The 19,594-nt window shown below is 40.8% G+C and overlaps 2 protein-coding genes across 2 annotated transcripts; one reads left to right on the top strand and one right to left on the bottom strand.

Annotated features, from left to right (window-relative positions):
• Window positions 1-930: 930 nt before the first annotated feature.
• LOC146960182 (low affinity immunoglobulin gamma Fc region receptor III-A-like) lies at window positions 931-4,994 on the bottom strand. The gene is made up of 5 exons (XM_085772562.1): window positions 4,902-4,994; window positions 3,652-3,717; window positions 2,707-2,988; window positions 1,891-2,142; window positions 931-1,133 (listed from the first exon to the last, which is right to left on the bottom strand). The coding sequence occupies exons 2-5, from the start codon at window positions 3,680-3,682 to the stop codon at window positions 931-933; spliced, it is 768 nt and encodes a 255-aa protein (XP_085628688.1). The 5' UTR covers window positions 3,683-3,717; window positions 4,902-4,994.
• A 4,672-nt stretch (window positions 4,995-9,666) lies between these two features.
• LOC146960181 (butyrophilin subfamily 1 member A1-like) lies at window positions 9,667-19,185 on the top strand. Its single transcript, XM_085772561.1, has 5 exons — window positions 9,667-9,789; window positions 10,574-10,711; window positions 18,133-18,481; window positions 18,567-18,851; window positions 18,980-19,185. The coding sequence occupies exons 1-5, from the start codon at window positions 9,667-9,669 to the stop codon at window positions 19,072-19,074; spliced, it is 990 nt and encodes a 329-aa protein (XP_085628687.1). The 3' UTR covers window positions 19,075-19,185.
• Window positions 19,186-19,594: the final 409 nt, after the last annotated feature.

Here is a 19,594-nt window from a genome sequence, read left to right as displayed (position 1 = left end):
ACTGAGTCATCAAAATCCATTTTCTGAAAACATTGTGACATCTAGTGGCCGAAGTCTGGTACTACAACGACTGTGTACAACGACTGTGTGGTGGGAACTGACCCACGGACAGAAAGTGAGCCTTCTCCTCCCACTCTTCCCTTGCCTAATGGTGTCAAAGACAACACCAAATGGAAAAAAAATGTGCAAAGGATGTCAAAGTATAAAGATTTAATAAAATTCACTTATAATAATAATAATTATTAATTAAATTGATTTTCACTCAAATACAACTTCAACAGCACACGGGCATCTAAAAAAGTCAGTTCTCAAGGTTAAATGAAAATAAAATTAAGTGTGTAACACAGATTTACTAAGCCTGAGCAAAGACAACGGTCAAATGACCATCACTATCAGAAAATACAACAATATGAAAATTATATTTCGTAAGGAATAATATAAAGGTATTATTCTTATTCTTCTATCCCTTTCCTCCCTTTTTTCTTCTTCTTCCTCTTCTTCTTCCAAGTCAGATCAAGGACACATCATTCTTCTATAAGACGACTGGCAGCTCTCATTTTAGCATGAGCTCGAACTGTGGAAAACCGGTGAAGGGAGAGTTCATTCAAGTGCAGAAACATTGATTTTATTATATTTTTATTCACAATAAACAACATTACACACAAAGTGAGAGCTTCGTCCTGTCACTGTGTTTGAGGTCCAACACAACCCCGACCTGTCAGTGGTCTACACTGATGTCTGCATGAACATTTACCCTAGTTATTATTTTATTTCCTGGTGTTGTTATAGAAACAACCTCTGCTGCTGCTTCTGCTAGTGGTCCTACCTCATTAACCACAGCAGTTTTCACCTTATTGTTGAACAAACAGATGCTCGCTGCAGAGTTTTACTCTAAGAACCAACAGCTGGAAACTTCTCCACACAAACAGATCAATACGTTCGACTGACATTTGGATTTTCAGAGATGTCCTTACCGCGAGCCAGCTTTCGGTGGATGTAAATGCTCACTATGGTTAGGATGCTGTAGAGAACCAACAGCAGGACGCCACCCACCAGAATCCAAATATCAAACTGGGTTGGCGTTTTCTGGGTTGGCACCGCCGAGGTCGGAGGAACAGTCGGCCCAGCTCTGACTGTGAGGAAGAAAACAACAATGTTTGATTCAAATGTTACACAAAAAAAGTCCCATAGATCCAGAAACTGAGTCTTAAAACCAGCCGGTTTCCATTGGTCCAATGGAAGTGCCTCCTAATGGTGGAATATGGGTACTGCAAAAGCGCCCAAGAACTGACATCTCTGCATTGTTGGTGAATGAGCAAGTGCGGCATTTTCAATAATTTAAGGACATTTCTAGATCACCCACGTTAATAGCATCATGGTGGACACCTTACAGATAAACATTAACACATATTCTAGTAAAAAAAACAAAAAAAAAACAGTTTTCTACATGAATGTTTGAATCTATATTTTATAATAAACAAATAATAAGTGTAATTTGATATGACCAAGACACCTAAAAACAAAAACACGGCCGTTTTCATCAATTTTGAAGCAAGTGGGCAACACACATACATTGGAGTGAATGGGTTTTCTGGGCGCTTTTGCAATACCCATATCCTGCCACTCGCGCATAACCCTTACCACGGGAGTCAATGGAAGTGTCGTTATTCTCTTATTCCAGTGCTCTAACAACAAAGTAGTCACTAAGCCCCGCCCACTTTGACTTACAGGATTTGGTTTCTCTGGGTGTTTTATTCTGAAATCGGCTCTATTTTTAATGGATCACTCAGAAAGTGTAATATTGAATACTTTATTTATCTTTACATGCGACCAAGAGAGCAATAAAACCTAAACATCCAGAAAAACTGTTGTAGACTATTGCATGGTCACCTGTCACTGACAGCCAGGTCGGCTTGGACTTTCCTTTCGAGGGGTGTTCACACTGGTAGAAACCTTCGTCAGACTTGGACACTGCCTTGAAGACGATCTTCCTCTGTTTGCCGATGAACACATCATTTTTGTAGAAGCTAGCGGAGAAGTCTGATGTCGATTCAGGTTGGGTTCTTTCCTTGTAGGAGCATCCGAGCGTCACCTCCTCTCCCTCCATCACAGGAAACTGAGGGCTGTCCAGGATCACACCGTCTGAAATACAGGAGCAGTCGTACTGATATGAGGGTTTGCTTTGTTAGCTTTAAAGGGGTAGTTCAACATTTTGGCAAATTGGCCCATCGCCATAATCCCTATAGTCATAGCAGTAGGTTCATTACCTTTAATTGTTGGTGTGAGCTACTTTTAGAACCACGCTATGAGATAATAACACAACGTTACCAGACAGAGTTGTTTTAGAGGGAAATACAGAGACTGCTTGATGAAAAACTGTCCCTGAAGGCAACGTGCATCAGCGGTTTTGCATGTATTTCCCTCTAAAACAACTTTGTCTGGTAACATTGTGTTATTATCTCATAGCGTGGTGAATGTGCAGGTCACAACTTGTCCACCAGAGCGTTGTGGAGTTGTTTGATTGTGTATTTGATGAGTTTGATGAGGGAAACCAAGAAATCCCATGAGCCTCCGTAGCCTAGCTCTGAGCAGCTCGCGGAGCGGCTCTGCTCCGCCGTTCTAAAAATAGCTTGCACCGACAATTAAAGGTAACGAACCTATTGCTATGACTATAGTGATGATTTAAGTGACTAAACAAAGTGTTACCGGCCACTGTGATGTTGACGGTGCTGCTGCGCTCTCCTCGCTCAGACTGACACCAGTACACTCCGGTGTCCGTGGCGTCGGCGGCCTCCACTGTGCAGGAGGAGTTACGTGGGATCGCCCAGCCATACTGGCAAGGCTGGGACTTCTGGAATTCGGTGTTCCTCCTCACGGTCCAACCGCTCACACAGTTCAAAAGGATTTCATCATACATGAAGAACTGAGATCTGTTGGGAGTGATGCTCAGTGTGGCTGCACAACAGGGGAAGCTGATGCTCAGTGCAGCTGCATGAGAGGGGAAGGTCAGACAAAGAAATTAAAATCATAAATGGATTTCATTTCATTTGGAGCCGTAGATATTTCCTGTGTTAAATGTTGAAATTAAAGTGAGTCGTGTTGGTGCAGACACAGAGGCACCAGAGTCAACCACGCTGAGGTTTCTGTCTTCGGTTCATTGTGATTCTTATAATAGTCATTGGCACTTCCTGTATGGTTGACTTTCTCAGAAAGGCATGATTGCCATCAAATGTCATTTACACGTTAATTCAGTCGACTCATCTCAACAGAGCTGATGTTCCATGTCCATTGAATCCACAGTGAATGTTGAAGAACTTTTGGCTATTATGCTAAGTCCAGATTTTTAAACTGGATTTGTTGGTAGCCTACCTCTTTATCATTATACTTCCTTAATCTCACCTTTTGTCTTTTGTTTAGACCTGTTTTCATTGATTCTTATTTGTTCTCTTTGGTGTCCTGCATTTAACTGGTATATGTTCATCAATCTACTTAACAACATTGGAAATGAGAGCCCCCCCATCCCCCACCCCAATGATCTTCCAGTATGAATGAATTTGTCAATAAAGGACTCCAGATGCTGGACTCCTCTGTGTTGACTATGATGTCAAGAAAAAGTTTAGTCAAGTAAAAGTAAATAGTGTAGCTACTCACAGAGCAGTAGGCAGGCTGATGCGATCTCCATTCTGCGTTGACCGCTTTTGAAGCTTCAACAGTTTTCTACCACAGCCTGAGACAGACAGGAAATCACATGATCAGTGTTGTGGAACAAATCAAACTATATGTTTCTAAAAGCTGCTAATCTGAAAACCAGAGATTCTTTAAATGTCTCGTTTTAGCCAACCAGCAGTCAAACCACAATGTGTGAGCGGTACTTTTTCTTGAAGACAACTGATTGATTATAAAAATAGTTGCGGATTATTATTCTGATGAGCAGTTAATTAGTTAATTGGCTGATTGCTTCAGCTCCACAGACAGAACTGTCTCTACAGAGAACATGTCTCACTGTGGGTTGATGAACTTGAACTGGCTGTTTCAAAATAATTGTGTCCTCAGTTGCTTGAGAAACTTTGACATGAGAATCAAAACTTTGTCACAAACATGAAAGTAGCAGTCGCAGCCACAAGAGAGGTGGTCTACCGTCAAACAGGAAACAAAGCAACAAAAGTAGTCCATTTAAAGACCCCAAGCAATGGAGAGACGTCTGCGCTTTAACGCTCATCGACACTGAAGACTGTCGTCAGTGTCCAAATTATCATATGTAGCTTCAAAGTTTATCTCTCTGAGGTGAGAACAAGAATATTACCAGTTAGAAAACAAAGTAAAACCTAACTGCACTGTTTGCTATTTTGATTGTGATAAGGCCTTTGTTCTTGGCACGTGTAAAAGCCATTAGTAAAAGAAAACTTGCATTCAGATTGCATTCTCTTTGCATTCTCTTTCGCATTTTCTTTTTTTTTTCTTCTTTTGCAATACATCAAAGTTTGGAGTCTTTGTTATTATTTGGACAATTTTGTACCAGTAGGGCCCGGATTAAAAAGCTCAACGGCCACATCTGGCCTGCGGGCCTTAGTTTGCCCTTGCCTGAAAGGGCCACCATACAGTTTTGCTCTGTGTAGGCTACTAATCCTCTCAGTATTCAGGGTTACCAAGAATTGTGTGATACACAGTCTATTATGTGTTTTGAAGTGTTAACTCAGTTGTTCATCACTGTTTATTCATGTTAAAAGGTTTAATTTGACCACTGGTGTCATATGATAGCCTACAGCCGTTTGGAGTGTAATGGTAAGAGAAGTTGCTGTTTCCGGAGTGGGCCCTGAAGTGCACACAAGACCGGAAGGAGACGTCGTGAAATGGAGGGAAAACGTTTGAAAGACTCACCACAACATGAAGAGTGGACTCACCTCGGACTGTGGATGTGTTAGAAAACAAAGACAAGCATCTTCAGTTTCTGCTCGACGGAGCAAACGTCGGGTTTCTCCGCTACTCGGTGAGTTGAGACATTTTTAGACGCATAACCGTGACGTTAATTTTACAAGCGAGATGTTAGCGGTTAGCGGAGTCGGTTAAGCTAGCACTACTGTTGCTACCATGGTAATGACAGATCTCTTCATGGCTCCTTTGGAAATGTAGCCTGAATAATACATTTGTAGTTAATGTTAAACTGGTTGTGAACTTTAAGTGATGATATCTGAGTGTGCTCTGTGTGTGTGACATGAAAATAGGGAAAGAAAAAAACCCAATGTTCTGTAAAAACTGTTTTGTTCAATTCAACATAGTGAACACAGATTAAACATTTTACACTGCTCAACATTATTTTGTTGAGAACAACAGTAAAAGAAAGAGTCATAATTCATGGTTCAGCTAATCAACATGGATAATTTACTAGAATTCTGCCAATTTTTGATTTTTCAGTTTCATTTTATTTAAAATTGTGTAGCCTAACGTTTAAAAGAAGAAATTTTGAGGAAATTTTAAACAAAATACAAGCAAGTGGAAAGGTTTTGTCTGCATTATCCAGGAAAAAGTTAAAAGTAGATAAAAAGTCAAGTTGGGCTTTGAGAGTAGAGTTCACTCACTCTGAGCCAGTTAATGTTTAACCAGGTTGTCTCTGAAAAATAGACGGTCATAATGAATGTAGTAATGGAAAAGTCCTGTCTGTTAGTCACAGTATCAATGCTGAATCAGGACTGTTGCTCTTACTGTTTTGTTTTTTGTTTTTGAAATATGTTGCAATAGGGTCACATGGGTGGGGTGGGGCAAATCAAAAGAGAAAGTGTCGAGGTCAGAGTGAGAGAGAGTGAGAGAACGAGTTAAGAAAACCAGACGGCGGTGCCTCATTCAGTTTTCTCTGAGCTGCGGTGGATTGTTAATCTTTATTCAGCGGAGATGTTGCTGTTGACCGTTCTGCTGTTTCTGTCTGTGGTGGCTGATGTTTCAGATAAGTCAGGTAAATTATCTGTTAAAGATCTTTTAGGCAGCTTTTCCTCGTAGTCAAAGTATTACTGTTGATAAAGTTTTACTCACTATCAAACTATAACTCTCTGCTTTAAAGGCTCCACAATCATGTTGCTCAGCTAGTTTGTTGAGAAGTTGTTTATCTAGATGAAACCAGTTGTCACAGTGGTTCAGCCAGTAGTGAGTAGTATTGAACTTGTGGCCTCGGGCCTTTCTGTCTCTCACGCCTGGGATCCACTGGCGTTCGTTTCGTCCACCGCGACGCGGCTGCCAGTTCATTTCTATGGGACGCGTCGAACCGTTAATGACGCGCCCGCAAAGCATTCTGGGTACGCGGCGCGTCCGTTCGAGCAGTTGCGGCGCGTCCAAAAGTTGACCGGAGCTCAACTTTATGCAAATGAATGCGTCCGACGCAGGGTCACTGTCCAATGGGGAGTGAGATAGAGAACAGCTCGGGGGGGCGGGGGTCTGCTTGTCCACTGTCCGTTAAAGCAGAAGTAAGCGATCCGGTCGTTTTGGCTAACTTCTTCAGATAAGGTTAGCAGTCCCCGCCCTCGTCCCTACGTCACCACATTCACGCGCATCCCTTGGCTGCACACACAGAGAGGACACAGAGAAACACTCTAAGTGATTGCTGTCGGAAGATAAAACTATTTAAGACTTATATTAACACAAACATTCCGCTTACTTCTGCTTTAACTCGCCGATCTGTGTTCCCGTCTACCGAAGCGTCCGTTTTTTTGGAGGCGTCGCGTCCGGCAAGAAATCGCATTGACGCCAGTGGATCCTAGGCGTCACACATGCATTCCATATCACTGTTTGTGTCCTAGTAAAAGACTTTTAAAAGAATCCCTCAGTTAGGACCTTGAAGTTTGAATCAATAACATGTTCAGTGGTATTATGACATTAACTCTTTTGCGACCATTGACGAGTAAACTCGTCACAGCCTGCCGAACGTTCACGACCATTGACGAGTAAACTCGTCAAAACCGTTTTTTTTACAGATTACGATAATAGACACTCTCAGGTACCCTGTGTGTGATAGGTAGTCCTCTGATATGTAAAACTGTTTTAAACTAAAATACATAATGTTTTTTATAAACTGTGTGATCTTGGTTTTGTTTGAGTAATCGGTCTCCTTGAATGCTGCTCTGGGGACAGCGTGCAGCGCTGTGCGGCTGTCGGCTACAGAGTTGCGACTTTCTCGCTGAATCTGGCGACTTTCCAAACCCTCTTGGCGACTTTTGACAAAAGCGACCGACGACAAATCTGGCGAGTTTTTCCGGTGCTGTTACAAACGTTTCTGGTTTGGAGACTCGGATCTGCAAGCCCGTTATCACAGCTGTTTTCACGGCGCTGTGCAGCGGGGGCTGTGACCGGCCGCCCCCGCCCCAGAGCACTCATCGCCGGCCAGTCACACAGCAGTGTCACGGAGCTGCTCTGCTGCAGCCAGAGACCCACACCGCTGCACCGCTGCTCTCCAGGCTGCCACACCCCCAGATTTGCCTACAAATATATTTATTTAGCCGTAGAAATGATTTGGGAGACATGCCACACTGCAGAGTACTGGTAAAATGAGCAGATTGCCACTTGACACAAAAGTGCGTTTTTCTCTGAAACTAGAGCGGGAGCTCCGTTTTTGGAGAAACCCAGCTCTCTTCTTCTACTTCATACTCACGAACGAAACGGCGGAAAAACTCGCCTTTTTTTTGAGGAGCACGTTGGAAAGTCACTCTTCAATCACATGAAAACCGTTTGTTTCTAGGTGATGTACAGAGTTTGGTTCGACGTGAGATAAAAGGTAAACAAATAGCCAAAAACATGTGGTCCTGAGCGGATGTGCTGAGGAATTAGTGTGGTCGCGAAAGAGTTAAATGTAACATTTGTTCCCTCAGAAAAATCAGTGGTGAAATGTCAAGGACAAGTTCAAGCAGCAGTCGGTGATGATGTCATTTTCCCGTGTTCCCTGGAACCTCCAATCACTAAAAGACCAACAATAGTGGTGTGGAAATTCAACAAAACCACAGTGCATATTTATAAAAGTGGAGGGCACAATCTGCAGGGTCAAGATGAGAACTACAAAAACAGAACAATTATGTCTGACACTGAACTAGTCAAAGGAAACGTTTCACTGAAGCTGACCAATGTGACAGAAAAGGATCAAGGAAACTACACTTGTGAGGTTGTTGTTGTGTCCAAGCAGTCTACAAATGACAGTATTGGCCTCTCTGTTGGTGAGTACATCTTAATCCATCAGACAGGATAAACCTACCTTTTATAAAATAGTATAATTATGATATGTTAAAGGTCATTAAGAACATAAACACAAAATGCACAAAATGTTACACACACTTTCAACAGGTCCAGAGAATAACGCCAACCTAACAAGAACTGATCCTCGTAAGTAATTATTTTCATTTTCATTTACTTTTACCTCTGTTAATTTCCACTATATTTCTTTTGTTTGTCATTATTTTATTGCATATTGTAATACCCCCCCCCCCCCCCCACACACACACACACACACACACACACACACACACTCATACACTCACACACACAACATAATGCCGTCTACCTGCAGATTTAACTTCCATTTCTATGATAAACTGTTTAACCTGATCAGTGCTCAAGCTCCCTTTAGTTTGTTGAGTTGTTTTTAGTCTTGTTTTTTTTTTTTAGGTTACAATACAGGTAAAAGCCAGTGAATTAGAATATTTTGAAAAACTTGATTTATTTCAGTAAATGCATTCAAAAGGTGTAACTTGTACATTATATTTATTCATTGCACACAGACTGATGCATTCAAATGTTTATTTCATTTAATTTTGATGATTTGAAGTGGCAACAAATGAAAATCCAAAATTCCGTGTGTCACAAAATTAGAATATTACTTAAGGCTAATACAAAAAAGGGATTTTTAGAAATGTTGGCCAACTGAAAAGTATGAAAATGAAAAATATGAGCATGTACAATACTCAATACTTGGTTGGAGCTCCTTTTGCCTCAATTACTGCGTTAATGCGGCGTGGCATGGAGTCGATGAGTTTCTGGCACTGCTCAGGTGTTATGAGAGCCCAGGTTGCTCTGATAGTGGCCTTCAACTCTTCTGCGTTTTTGGGTCTGGCATTCTGCATCTTCCTTTTCACAATACCCCACAGATTTTCTATGGGGCTAAGGTCAGGGGAGTTGGCTGGCCAATTTAGAACAGAAATACCATGGTCCGTAAACCAGGCACGGGTAGATTTTGCGCTGTGTGCAGGCGCCAAGTCCTGTTGGAACTTGAAATCTCCATCTCCATAGAGCAGGTCAGCAGCAGGAAGCATGAAGTGCTCTAAAACTTGCTGGTATACGGCTGCGTTGACCCTGGATCTCAGGAAAGTGTAAAGTGTAAAGTAAAGTGTAAAGTTTCCACCATCAGTGATGGTTTGGGGTGCCATGTCATCTGCTGATGTCGGTCCACTCTGTTTCCTGAGATCCAGGGTCAACGCAGCCGTATACCAGCAAGTTTTAGAGCACTTCATGCTTCCTGCTGCTGACCTGCTCTATGGAGATGGAGATTTCAAGTTCCAACAGGACTTGGCGCCTGCACACAGCGCAAAATCTACCCGTGCCTGGTTTACGGACCATGGTATTTCTGTTCTAAATTGGCCAGCCAACTCCCCTGACCTTAGCCCCATAGAAAATCTGTGGGGTATTGTGAAAAGGAAGATGCAGAATGCCAGACCCAAAAACGCAGAAGAGTTGAAGGCCACTATCAGAGCAACCTGGGCTCTCATAACACCTGAGCAGTACCAGAAACTCATCGACTCCATGCCACGCCGCATTAACGCAGTAATTGAGGCAAAAGGAGCTCCAACCAAGTATTGAGTATTGTACATGCTCATATTTTTCATTTTCATACTTTTCAGTTGGCCAACATTTCTAAAAATCCCTTTTTTGTATTAGCCTTAAGTAATATTCTAATTTTGTGACACACGGAATTTTGGATTTTCATTTGTTGCCACTTCAAATCATCAAAATTAAATGAAATAAACATTTGAATGCATCAGTCTGTGTGCAATGAATAAATATAATGTACAAGTTACACCTTTTGAATGCAATTACTGAAATAAATCAAGTTTTTCAAAATATTCTAATTCACTGGCTTTTACCTGTATATTGAGCCCTCTGGGCCACCATAATTTTACTTTGATCACTGTGGATTGAGGAGAGACATGGTTCACTATTTATTTGTTTTGCTGGTTTCCATTGAAAATAATAATTACATTAAGAAATCATTTGATAGTTATATTATATATATATATATATATTTGATTTTGACAAAGCTGGCGTCATCCTCGGTGGCGTCATTGGTGGCATCATCGGTGGCATCATCATTATCTGTATCATTATCGGTGGCATCTTCGGTGGCATTAAACTTTACAATAAAAGACACAGTAAGTAACAATTATCTCGTCTTCATTGACCTAATTGTTTTCTAAATATCCAGGTGACCATATATACTATATATCTGCTACTTTTGCTTCCCTAACATCAGCTAACTTCACAGAAAAGTTAAATGGCTGTAGAATCAGTTTTAGGCAGCTGCTAAATTAGATCTCTTTGTCCTTCACAGGGAGGGCAGGTCAAGTTCAAGCTCAACGTGACCCTCAACAAGACCCTGAAGAGGGTATCCCTCTGCAGAGGATGGGGGCAGGTCCAGATCCAGCTCCACATGACCGTCAATAAGACCCTCAAGCGGGTGATGGAGGCAGTGAGTAGCATGGTGCTGATACAACAAATGCACTGTTGGTGTATACAGAATTTGGAACAAGATGAACTGAACCATCAGTTTTGTTTTTTTAAAGACATAAAATGTTACTTTAATTATAATTAAATCCTATTTCTTCAAGTAAAAAATTATTAGGACCTACTTAGTATTTTTGATTTCTACTAGTCAACTGTAAATAAAGTTTAGATTTCCTTTTTTTTCTTTTTCAAGACAAGAAGTTGTTTCTCATACCTTGTTGACAGTTTTGGCGCGTTCTTCCGTCTTCTTCAGAACTGTCACCGTGATATCAGACGGTGACATGCCTTATCAGCTGGTGTTACGAAGGCGTGACCGACCTGTCAAACCTGACATTCTCAAGACCATTGTTTCATGGTTTATTATCTTATATACTTTAGATTATTTTATCCTAACTTGTTTTATAGAGTTTGGTGTATTTTTTGGTGTTTTTTATTTTGCATTGAGTCTTATTTATTTTATTTTGTCTTTTATTTCATTTTATTTTACATTATGTAAATGTATTCAATTTTATTTTTTATTGTTTTAATATTTAAAATCTGACTCCTGTGTTTCCTCGTTTTTTTTAAATTCAAGATGGCATTTCCTCAGCACTTGGCTTTTCATGTTACATTGGGCACTGATTGATTGTGTGAGTTTGTGTTATGCATGTGTGTGGAGTTGGGGGTTTATTTTTTATGATAAGTGCTATACAAATAAAAATTGTTATTCACTTTCTCAAATCTGCAGTAAAAGCACTAGTTCTGATTTTTATTCTGTCAGTGTGAATATGAGCTTTTTGAGGGGCACTACTCGTTAGTGTTGTGTTATGAAATAATTTAACAAACAATAGCATATTTTAATCAATTTCATTGCTATGATCTATACGTGTCTGTAACATGCCTGTTAACTGACTACTTTCAGTGGCAACACATGATGTGAATCTTTTTAACTAATATAAAAATGAACTGATCAGAAGCATTTTGTTAAAAAGGTAAAACCAACTCAATGTTGTGATTTCTCTTAGGAGGCAGACACCTGCCTGCGTTGTTTCACCATTGATTTTAAAGATCCATGGTCCCAGGGTGTGATCATGTACCAGACTGACTTAAACAGAAGAGTTCAAAGTTTTGCCTTATTTAGAACAACTTTAAAAACTTACACTTAAGTAAACATGATCTCACATGGACAAACTCATCAAGCCTATCTGCAGGTAAAGAGCACCCTCCAGTGGCTGCTATCATTACATCTTTCTTTTTTTTCCTTCAAGTTTTGGTGCATACTGTACAATGAAAACATACCTCTAGCTCCCTAATATCACATTACAGTAACAACAATTAAAATAAGTCATAATTTTACATAAGCAAAGGGAATACATTTGAATTGACCAGTCTTTTGCCAATTTTTGATTTTGAAAGCCAAAGTAAAAACAAGATAAACTCAGGAGATTAGTTGTTTGAGTCCTGTAATGTTTAACCAGGTGACCGGAACAGATTATGTGATAAAGTCTTATATCAGATGGTCATAAATGTAAACAGCGAGAAATCTGAAGATGAGCCTTTGTCAAAAAGACCTTCAAAAACTAACACTGGGATTCAGAGTCCTGAATCAGGACTGTGGTCACTCTTACTGGTTTGAACAGATTTTTTTGATACTTTGTCGCATTGAATTAAGCGTCACAGGGCTTGGAACAAAGAGAAAGTAGTAGTATTAGAGTAGTAGAGAAAGTATTTTCCAGGTGCCAGTTGACTTTGTTGTCTTACTTGTCACAACATATGTTGAAGAAAACCAGTCGGCGGGGCCTCGTCCAGTTTTCTCTCCAATTTAAAATGTCATTATTGTAATATGTTGAAAGTCAACATGATTTTACACTTTTCAACATATCTAAAGAAGAACTCCAGCCGAACAGGAACTCCCTGTAAGTAAATATTTTAATCTTCATTTACTTGTACCTCTTTCATTTTTTTTTTTAGTATTTCTCCTGTTTATCTTTTTTTTTATCACATTCTAATTTATTCTTATTTACCCCCCCTCACACAGTCACAGCACCAACAGCTGAGGGTAAGTACAAACTGTGCTGTCTTGCCATGAAGCCATAATGTCGTCTCCCTGCAGATTCAACTTTAAATCCGTAAGTGATCAGTGTTCAAGCTCCTTCAGATTGTTAGTTGTGTGTTAGCCATGTTTTGTTATATGAGCCCTATGGGCCATGGTAGTTAATTGTTTGTTGTACTGGTTTCCAGTTAAATTAAGGAGTTTGAATTTTATCCACTGAGCAGGAGAAGTAGTTGTGGAAAATGGATGGATATTATCTTAGAAGTCCAAGCTGAAGAAGAAACTATATAATTTCTTTCAGGGAAAACTCCTACACCACCAGCCAAAATTTCCGTTGGCATCGGCGTCAGTGTCATCATCATCATCGGTTATTATAATTTACCATAAAAGATGCAGAAAGTAACAATTCTCTCTTCTTCAGTGACATAATTTTTTTTTTCTAAATAGCCAGGTCGCCATACTGTATATAGGCTACTTTACTATATCTCATTGTCCTTCACAGGGACAGCAAGTCAAGGTCCAGCTCCACCTAGCTTTCAACAAGTCCCCCAACGTTGCTAGTGGCTACATTTGATTGGTGAAACGCAGTCATATGACAGAGCCTCTGTTGGAAGTATTGTGATGTGACTGAAGAGGGGGGCGTGGTGATGTGACTGAAGAGGGGGGTGTGGGTTGCGGAGGCTGAGTGGATGAAAAACAGGTGCGTGAGGGTGAACAGGTGTGGTGATGAGAGGAGGGGGACTCGGGGTGGTAGCGAGAGAAAGAGTCAGTCTGTCTGCGGCGGTGGAGAGCTCTAGTCTGGCGGCTTGGCACTCTTTGGAGGGGAGGGTGTCGTTCGTGGCTGGTTAGGGCCACCGGCGATGAAGACAGCCAGAGCAGGGGGTCAGTGGTTCCAGCGTTAGGAGGGGAGGCTGGACGCCTCCTGTAGAACAGTTAGGGCCGGGTTTAGTGAGTGCCGGGTCTGCTGCTGCTCCTTGCCACCGTCTCCGCCGGAGCGTCTTTGCCACCGGCTGGACTGATCTGCGCCGTCCAACGAAGCCGTCTTCCCCGGGGAGTTGGACGACGCCACAAGCCCAGACCCCGGGGGGGGGTCTCGCCGGACGGCGAGTTGAGTACTCTTTTATTATAGTCTATATTTACCTAATATTTTAATGTATTGGACAGTGGGGGCGGGAGTCCAGTCGGGGGAGTTTACCTGTGCGGCGTAGCGAGGGAGGGGCTGCTGCTTCTTTGGTGACGTCACGTGAGTTGCAGTGTGATAGGCCACAGGTCGTGTGGTCAAACAGTAGTTGCAGTGCCTCCAGTAGAGGGTGACAGCGTGCTGTGTTTGTAGTGTGCCATAAGTTTGCAGTGATTTGTAGTGGGTAATAGTGGGAGCCTTTTCCCCTGGCAGTGCAGTATACCCCCTGGCCACAATCCACCCCTCAGTCCCCTGTTTTATGAACTGTGTCATTGTAATAAAGATAATTGTACTGTGTACCCACTGTCCTCTGAGTGTTATTTAAAGGCCCTGACCTGGTGACTTTAGTCTGCCATTTTGGACTGAACCCAATTTCATTACAGTATCTTCGTCAAAACATAATCAAACAGATCGATTAAAAAAAATGTAGCGAGGAGCGAGCGGAATGGAGCAGAGTAGAAGTACCGCTTCTTCTTGAAAAATATACTCAAGTAAAAGTAAAAAGTATGCTGAATTGAAACTGCTCTTACAAGTACAGTTTATCCAAAAAATTACTCAAGTAAATGTAGCGGCGCACTACCCACCTCTGGTATTGAATGTATGTTTTTTGTATTTTGTTATTATTTATGTGAAACTTTGGACGTCATGGGACGCAAGACAAATTTCAGAGTGATCTGATAATAAAGTATAATCTAATCTAATCTAATCTAGACCTGTCTGATCATTGGTGTGTCAGCCAGTCCTCCATCACTCAAACTAATTACAAGTTACTTCCTGTTTAATAACCAGAGGCTTATATATTATATTAACCATATGAGTGACATTTGGTCATGAGTTCATCATGACCTTTGAAAGCCTACACAGCTCCACCTTGAGTCAGAGGGAAAGTTTGTTCTGACAACAGTTTCTCTTCTGAGGGTGCTGCTCTACCACCTGAAATTGGAAAGGCTCTTTACCCAGCAACAAAAATACTATATTCTGATTGGCTTGGCAAATTCAACACGACTCAGTCAAGCCATCTTCCTCAGTTCACTTCCTTACATCCGTCGAAAAGAATTACTTCAGATTTTTTATTCAGAGTGAGGATGAACTCAGTGCTCCAATCAGGTTCGTATCAGTCTAATTTTTGGGGGCACAACTCATTAGTGTTATGTTATGAAAATCATTTATAGGATATTGACATTTTCAGTGCTCTGGACATGATGTCTCAATTATCCACTGATTAAATAGTTAATTTCAGTTTTAATTAGGCTACATTTTGCTGAACTATTTTTTAACAGTATGAAAATGAATTGATTAGATGTTTAAGAAGCATTTTGTTAAAAAAGTATAACTTAAAGCAACACTATGTAGTTTTTCGACCTTTCTTAACTCATTTAAGTGATAGAAAAATAGTTAAAAAGATAAATCGTGCCGCCGCTGCAGCCTGAGCAGGGTCACGCCGGCTGCAATATGTAACTTTCCTGATTGGGTAGGAACACAGTGCCCCCGTGGTCCTGGTACACCGCAGTTCCTCTAAGTTCCAGAGACCAAGCTCAAGCCCAGTCTTCCTGCTCCTCTCACTCACGCATGAGCACCCTGTGCTGGGCCACACAGCTGGCCAGCCTCCCCTCTAGAGCTTCAACAAGCTCTGGAGCTTTGCTCTGTTTTCAGCCGCGATGTGGAAGGAGCCTCCACTCTCCCTGTAACAAGTTACAAGCATTTATCTAACATCACAATTAGCCCGAAGCTGTTTAATGACGGTAAAAATGAAACATGTAAATATCCTGCATAGTTTCTCTTGTCTGTACTCCGCTGATCAGAGCAGCGTCCCTAGCAACGGTGTGTTTTACTCAGCAACGGCCTGTTATACAGAAATAACAGACCGTAAAATGCAAAATCAGAATGTAAATAAATATCAGAAATATCAATGAATCAGAATGCAACATTCAATAGAGCCGTGCAATTTAGAAAAAAAGGTTTATCCACTCTTTTTGTGAGACTTGATGTCATAGCCCAAAGACAGCCTTTAGAAGCCGGTACCCAAGATGGCGCTGTGACCGCTGTGTGACGTCACATGATATCTATCTATACATGAAGACTCCTGTGTTGGTTTGTTTTTAATTCAACTCAAATCAGTCTTTGCTTCCACTTTTGTTTTCAGAAACGCAGAAAGCTGAATTCAGAAGATAAATGATGGACTCTAATGATCAGTGATGGAATCTGCTTGCATCATTTTCCTTTTCAATCTTGTCCACATTCTTCTTCTACCGTCATTTGGAGGTAATCAATATACTCTATGTACACAGTACCAAGTAAACAGCTTCTAAACCAAACTCAGAGAAAACGGCAACATTTTCAACATTGACAGTGAAGTGTGAATGAGTCAAAGATCAGAAGTTCAATAAAACAGGGAATTTACAGCTACTGTTTTTTATATTCTCTGGCATTAAGTTGTAAATGCACTACCCTCTTTAAAAATACTGATATAAAATTATACAAGACAAATTTATGCAAAACATCTTACATTAGTTTACATTTTTTTCATTTTGCTCTGTAGTTTTATTAATTCAATAATTTGTTAAATGCAACTGTAGCGGTTGTGTCCTCTCTCTTTGCGTTGGTAAATCATACGAAGGAAAACCTGCCGTTTATTCCTGGCATCTGGCAGAGGGATTAATAATATAGTCAGTCCTGTTTTCTCTCTCACACTGAAAATATAAAATAAAAAGAAAGTGCAGGTTAGCTAACGCATATAGCCTTTTTATGAACAAATAATAAAAAAACACTGTCAACTTTTCATAAAAAGGACATGCTCGATCGTTCGGGAGCTATACATTTTACAAAAGATGACATAAGCCTCTGGAAACCCAAATCCACAAAAGCCTTCTAACTATGTAATTTAGGGTCTTATGTGTATAAGACCCTAAATTACAATTCAAAATATTTGTCTTTTTAAGTTTTTGTACATTTTTTAAATTGTGGTTAAATTGGGCGGGGTTATCTCTGGGATTTATCACGCATTAAATCCAAACCACTCATAATTCACCACGTCAGTTGTCTCATCCAGCCCCCCAGTGGCAGCGTATAAAACCGTTCTGCTCCCGGTCGCTCTACACTCCTCTGAAGTCCTCACAACTAGAGCCAATCCGTCACTCTGCCCACAGCTCCTCACAACTCCTCTCTACATACAGCCGTTTTTATGTTTTGTTTTGTTGTTGTTGTTGTTGTTGTTGTTTGTTTTTTTTGGGGGGGGGGGGCGGGGGGGGGGGGTTGTGTGTGTGTGTGTGTAAATTGGCGATTAGCGTTTAGCATTTATTAGCGTTCCAGCGCAACCTGACCGTGTCTGTCTGTGTGTGTTAGTCAGCACACAGATGAGTGACGGTAAAAAGCAGTTTTTTTTTCTGGGACTACGACTCATAACCGTCTTTGGTCTTTGTCTAGTTAGCTATAGAACTAGCATCAATCGATGAACTTTTTTTTTTTTAACCATCGCCATTGCCGTGTCGCTATGACATTGTTTGACGTGGGCGGAACCAGAGAGATGTCAATCAAAACGAGGGAGCTGTCTACCAGAGCACTCCGCTCCCAGAATGCAACCAATCTTTATTGTACGATCATGCATTCTGTGCCATTACACTCGACAAAGTCAAACCGGCCCAAACGAACACAACAGACAAACCGATGTGATGTGTGTATTGTTTTTTGTAAATATGACTTATGTATTATCAAGTGTTTGGTTCAACCTGCTCTTGTTTAAGGAAAGAAAAAGCATATCGGCCCAGCCCTAGTTTCCACAGATCCACCAGAAAACATCCAAATACCTCCATACTGCTCGTCTGTAATGTCCCTCTTGTATAGAAGCCCTGACATGAGAAATTGTTCCGCCGGGAAGAGCAGTGAACTGAGACACTGGGAGCTTCCGCTACAACCAATCTTAAAATATAGACTTATTTTTTTCAGAACAATTTCTCATGTCGGGGCTTCAACACAAGAGGGACATTACAGACGATCTGCTCCGCCTTTCTAAAAATAGCTTGCACCGACAATTAAAGGTAATGAACCTACCCCTAAGACTATAGGGATTATGGCAATGGGCGAATTTGCCAAAATGTTGAAATATCCCTTCAAGTGTAGAGAGGGCATCACTTTAGAATTTTAAAACTGACAAAATAATGTTACTGTGTTTGTTCTTTCACCTGCAGCTCAGTCAAAGCTGGTTTGTTCACATCAACCAATCATAGCCTTCGTTGGTGATGATGTTGTTCTACCATGTCGCCTTGAACCTCCCATCAGTGCCTCTGGCAGGACAGTGATGTGGATCAAACCTGGTTTGGACCCAAAGTGGATCCATATTCACAAAGAAGGACTGAAGTTTTGGATTCAAAATCCATCTTATAAAAATCGAACTCGAGTGTTTGTGGAAGAACTTGAACGAGGAAACGTCTCGTTGAAAATTTACAGAGTTAAAGTGTCAGATGAAGGAAAATATATATGTCACCTTGAGTCAGTGCAGGAAGAAGCTTCTGTCCATCTCATTGTTGGTGAGTACAACACTGTGTTGAGTTACTGAGTTGAACTTACTAACACCTCAATATTTAAAAGAGACTTTTCTCCTCTTGTCCCCAGGTTCAGTCTCCTCACCTGTCATACAGGTTGCTGCCAGTAACAGGGGCTCATTGTTGTTACAGTGTGAGTCTAAAGGCTGGTATCCAGAGCCTGAGCTGCTGTGGCTGGACGCTGAGGGAAAGCTGCTCTCTGCTGGACCTACAGAGACAGTCAGAGGTCGTGATGTCCTCTATACTGTCAGCAGCAGAGTGACTGTGGAGAAGAGACACAAGACCAACAACTTCACCTGTAGAGTCCAACAGAAGCTCATCAACCAGACCAGAGACACTCAGATTCACATCACAGGTAAAAATCTTCACAACCTTCTTCACTGGTTCCATTAATGTCTACAGACAATATACAGTATATGAATATAAATGTAAATACACAAATGGAAACTAAGCTGCTCTCTCATTTCAGTTGCCGTCATCCAGGACCCACATGGAAGTCCTTACATGTATATTGGGCCTTTCATTGTGTTCGCTGCTTTGATTTCATTGGGCATATTCTTGTGGTTCTGTCTACGTAAAAGGAAGAGAAGGACAACTTATGAAGAAAACACAATGGAAATGTCCGAACTCACAAATCATCCACCACATATGAATATTTGTACAGTAGAACATTAATGACCTGATCTGGACATTTCATCACGAAATACTAATGTATTCTTGGTTTGATCATGTAAATAAATTACGTATTATTTATTGTGTAAATAAATGTAAAAACATAATTATATAGCCTGTTCCATTTTCTTTCCTTTACAATCAGATAAATTATATGGTCATAGTAATTATCAATTTGAAAATTAAGTAAAACTTTAAATAGGAAACAGAATTGTGAAATAGAAATAAAATAGATACAAAAAAGTCCACAATCACACAAGTTAAAGCTGAATTAGTTCAATGGTGCAAAAAAAAAAACTCAACACTTTTTCTAAATGTTTTCCTCATTTTCATGTTTTGTAATACTAATTTCATCCACAAGGGGCTGCAGGAAGAAATGCCACCAAAGTCCTGAGAGGGACACATGTTTGCTTATTTGTATGTTCA

This window comes from Trachurus japonicus, unplaced genomic scaffold, assembly GCF_045865225.1.
Source record: "Trachurus japonicus isolate A0001 unplaced genomic scaffold, Traja_1.0 AP030635.1".
NCBI lineage: Eukaryota > Metazoa > Chordata > Actinopteri > Carangiformes > Carangidae > Trachurus > Trachurus japonicus.
Note: the sequence above shows the minus strand (reverse complement) of the source record. Positions and strands in the feature narration are given on the sequence as shown.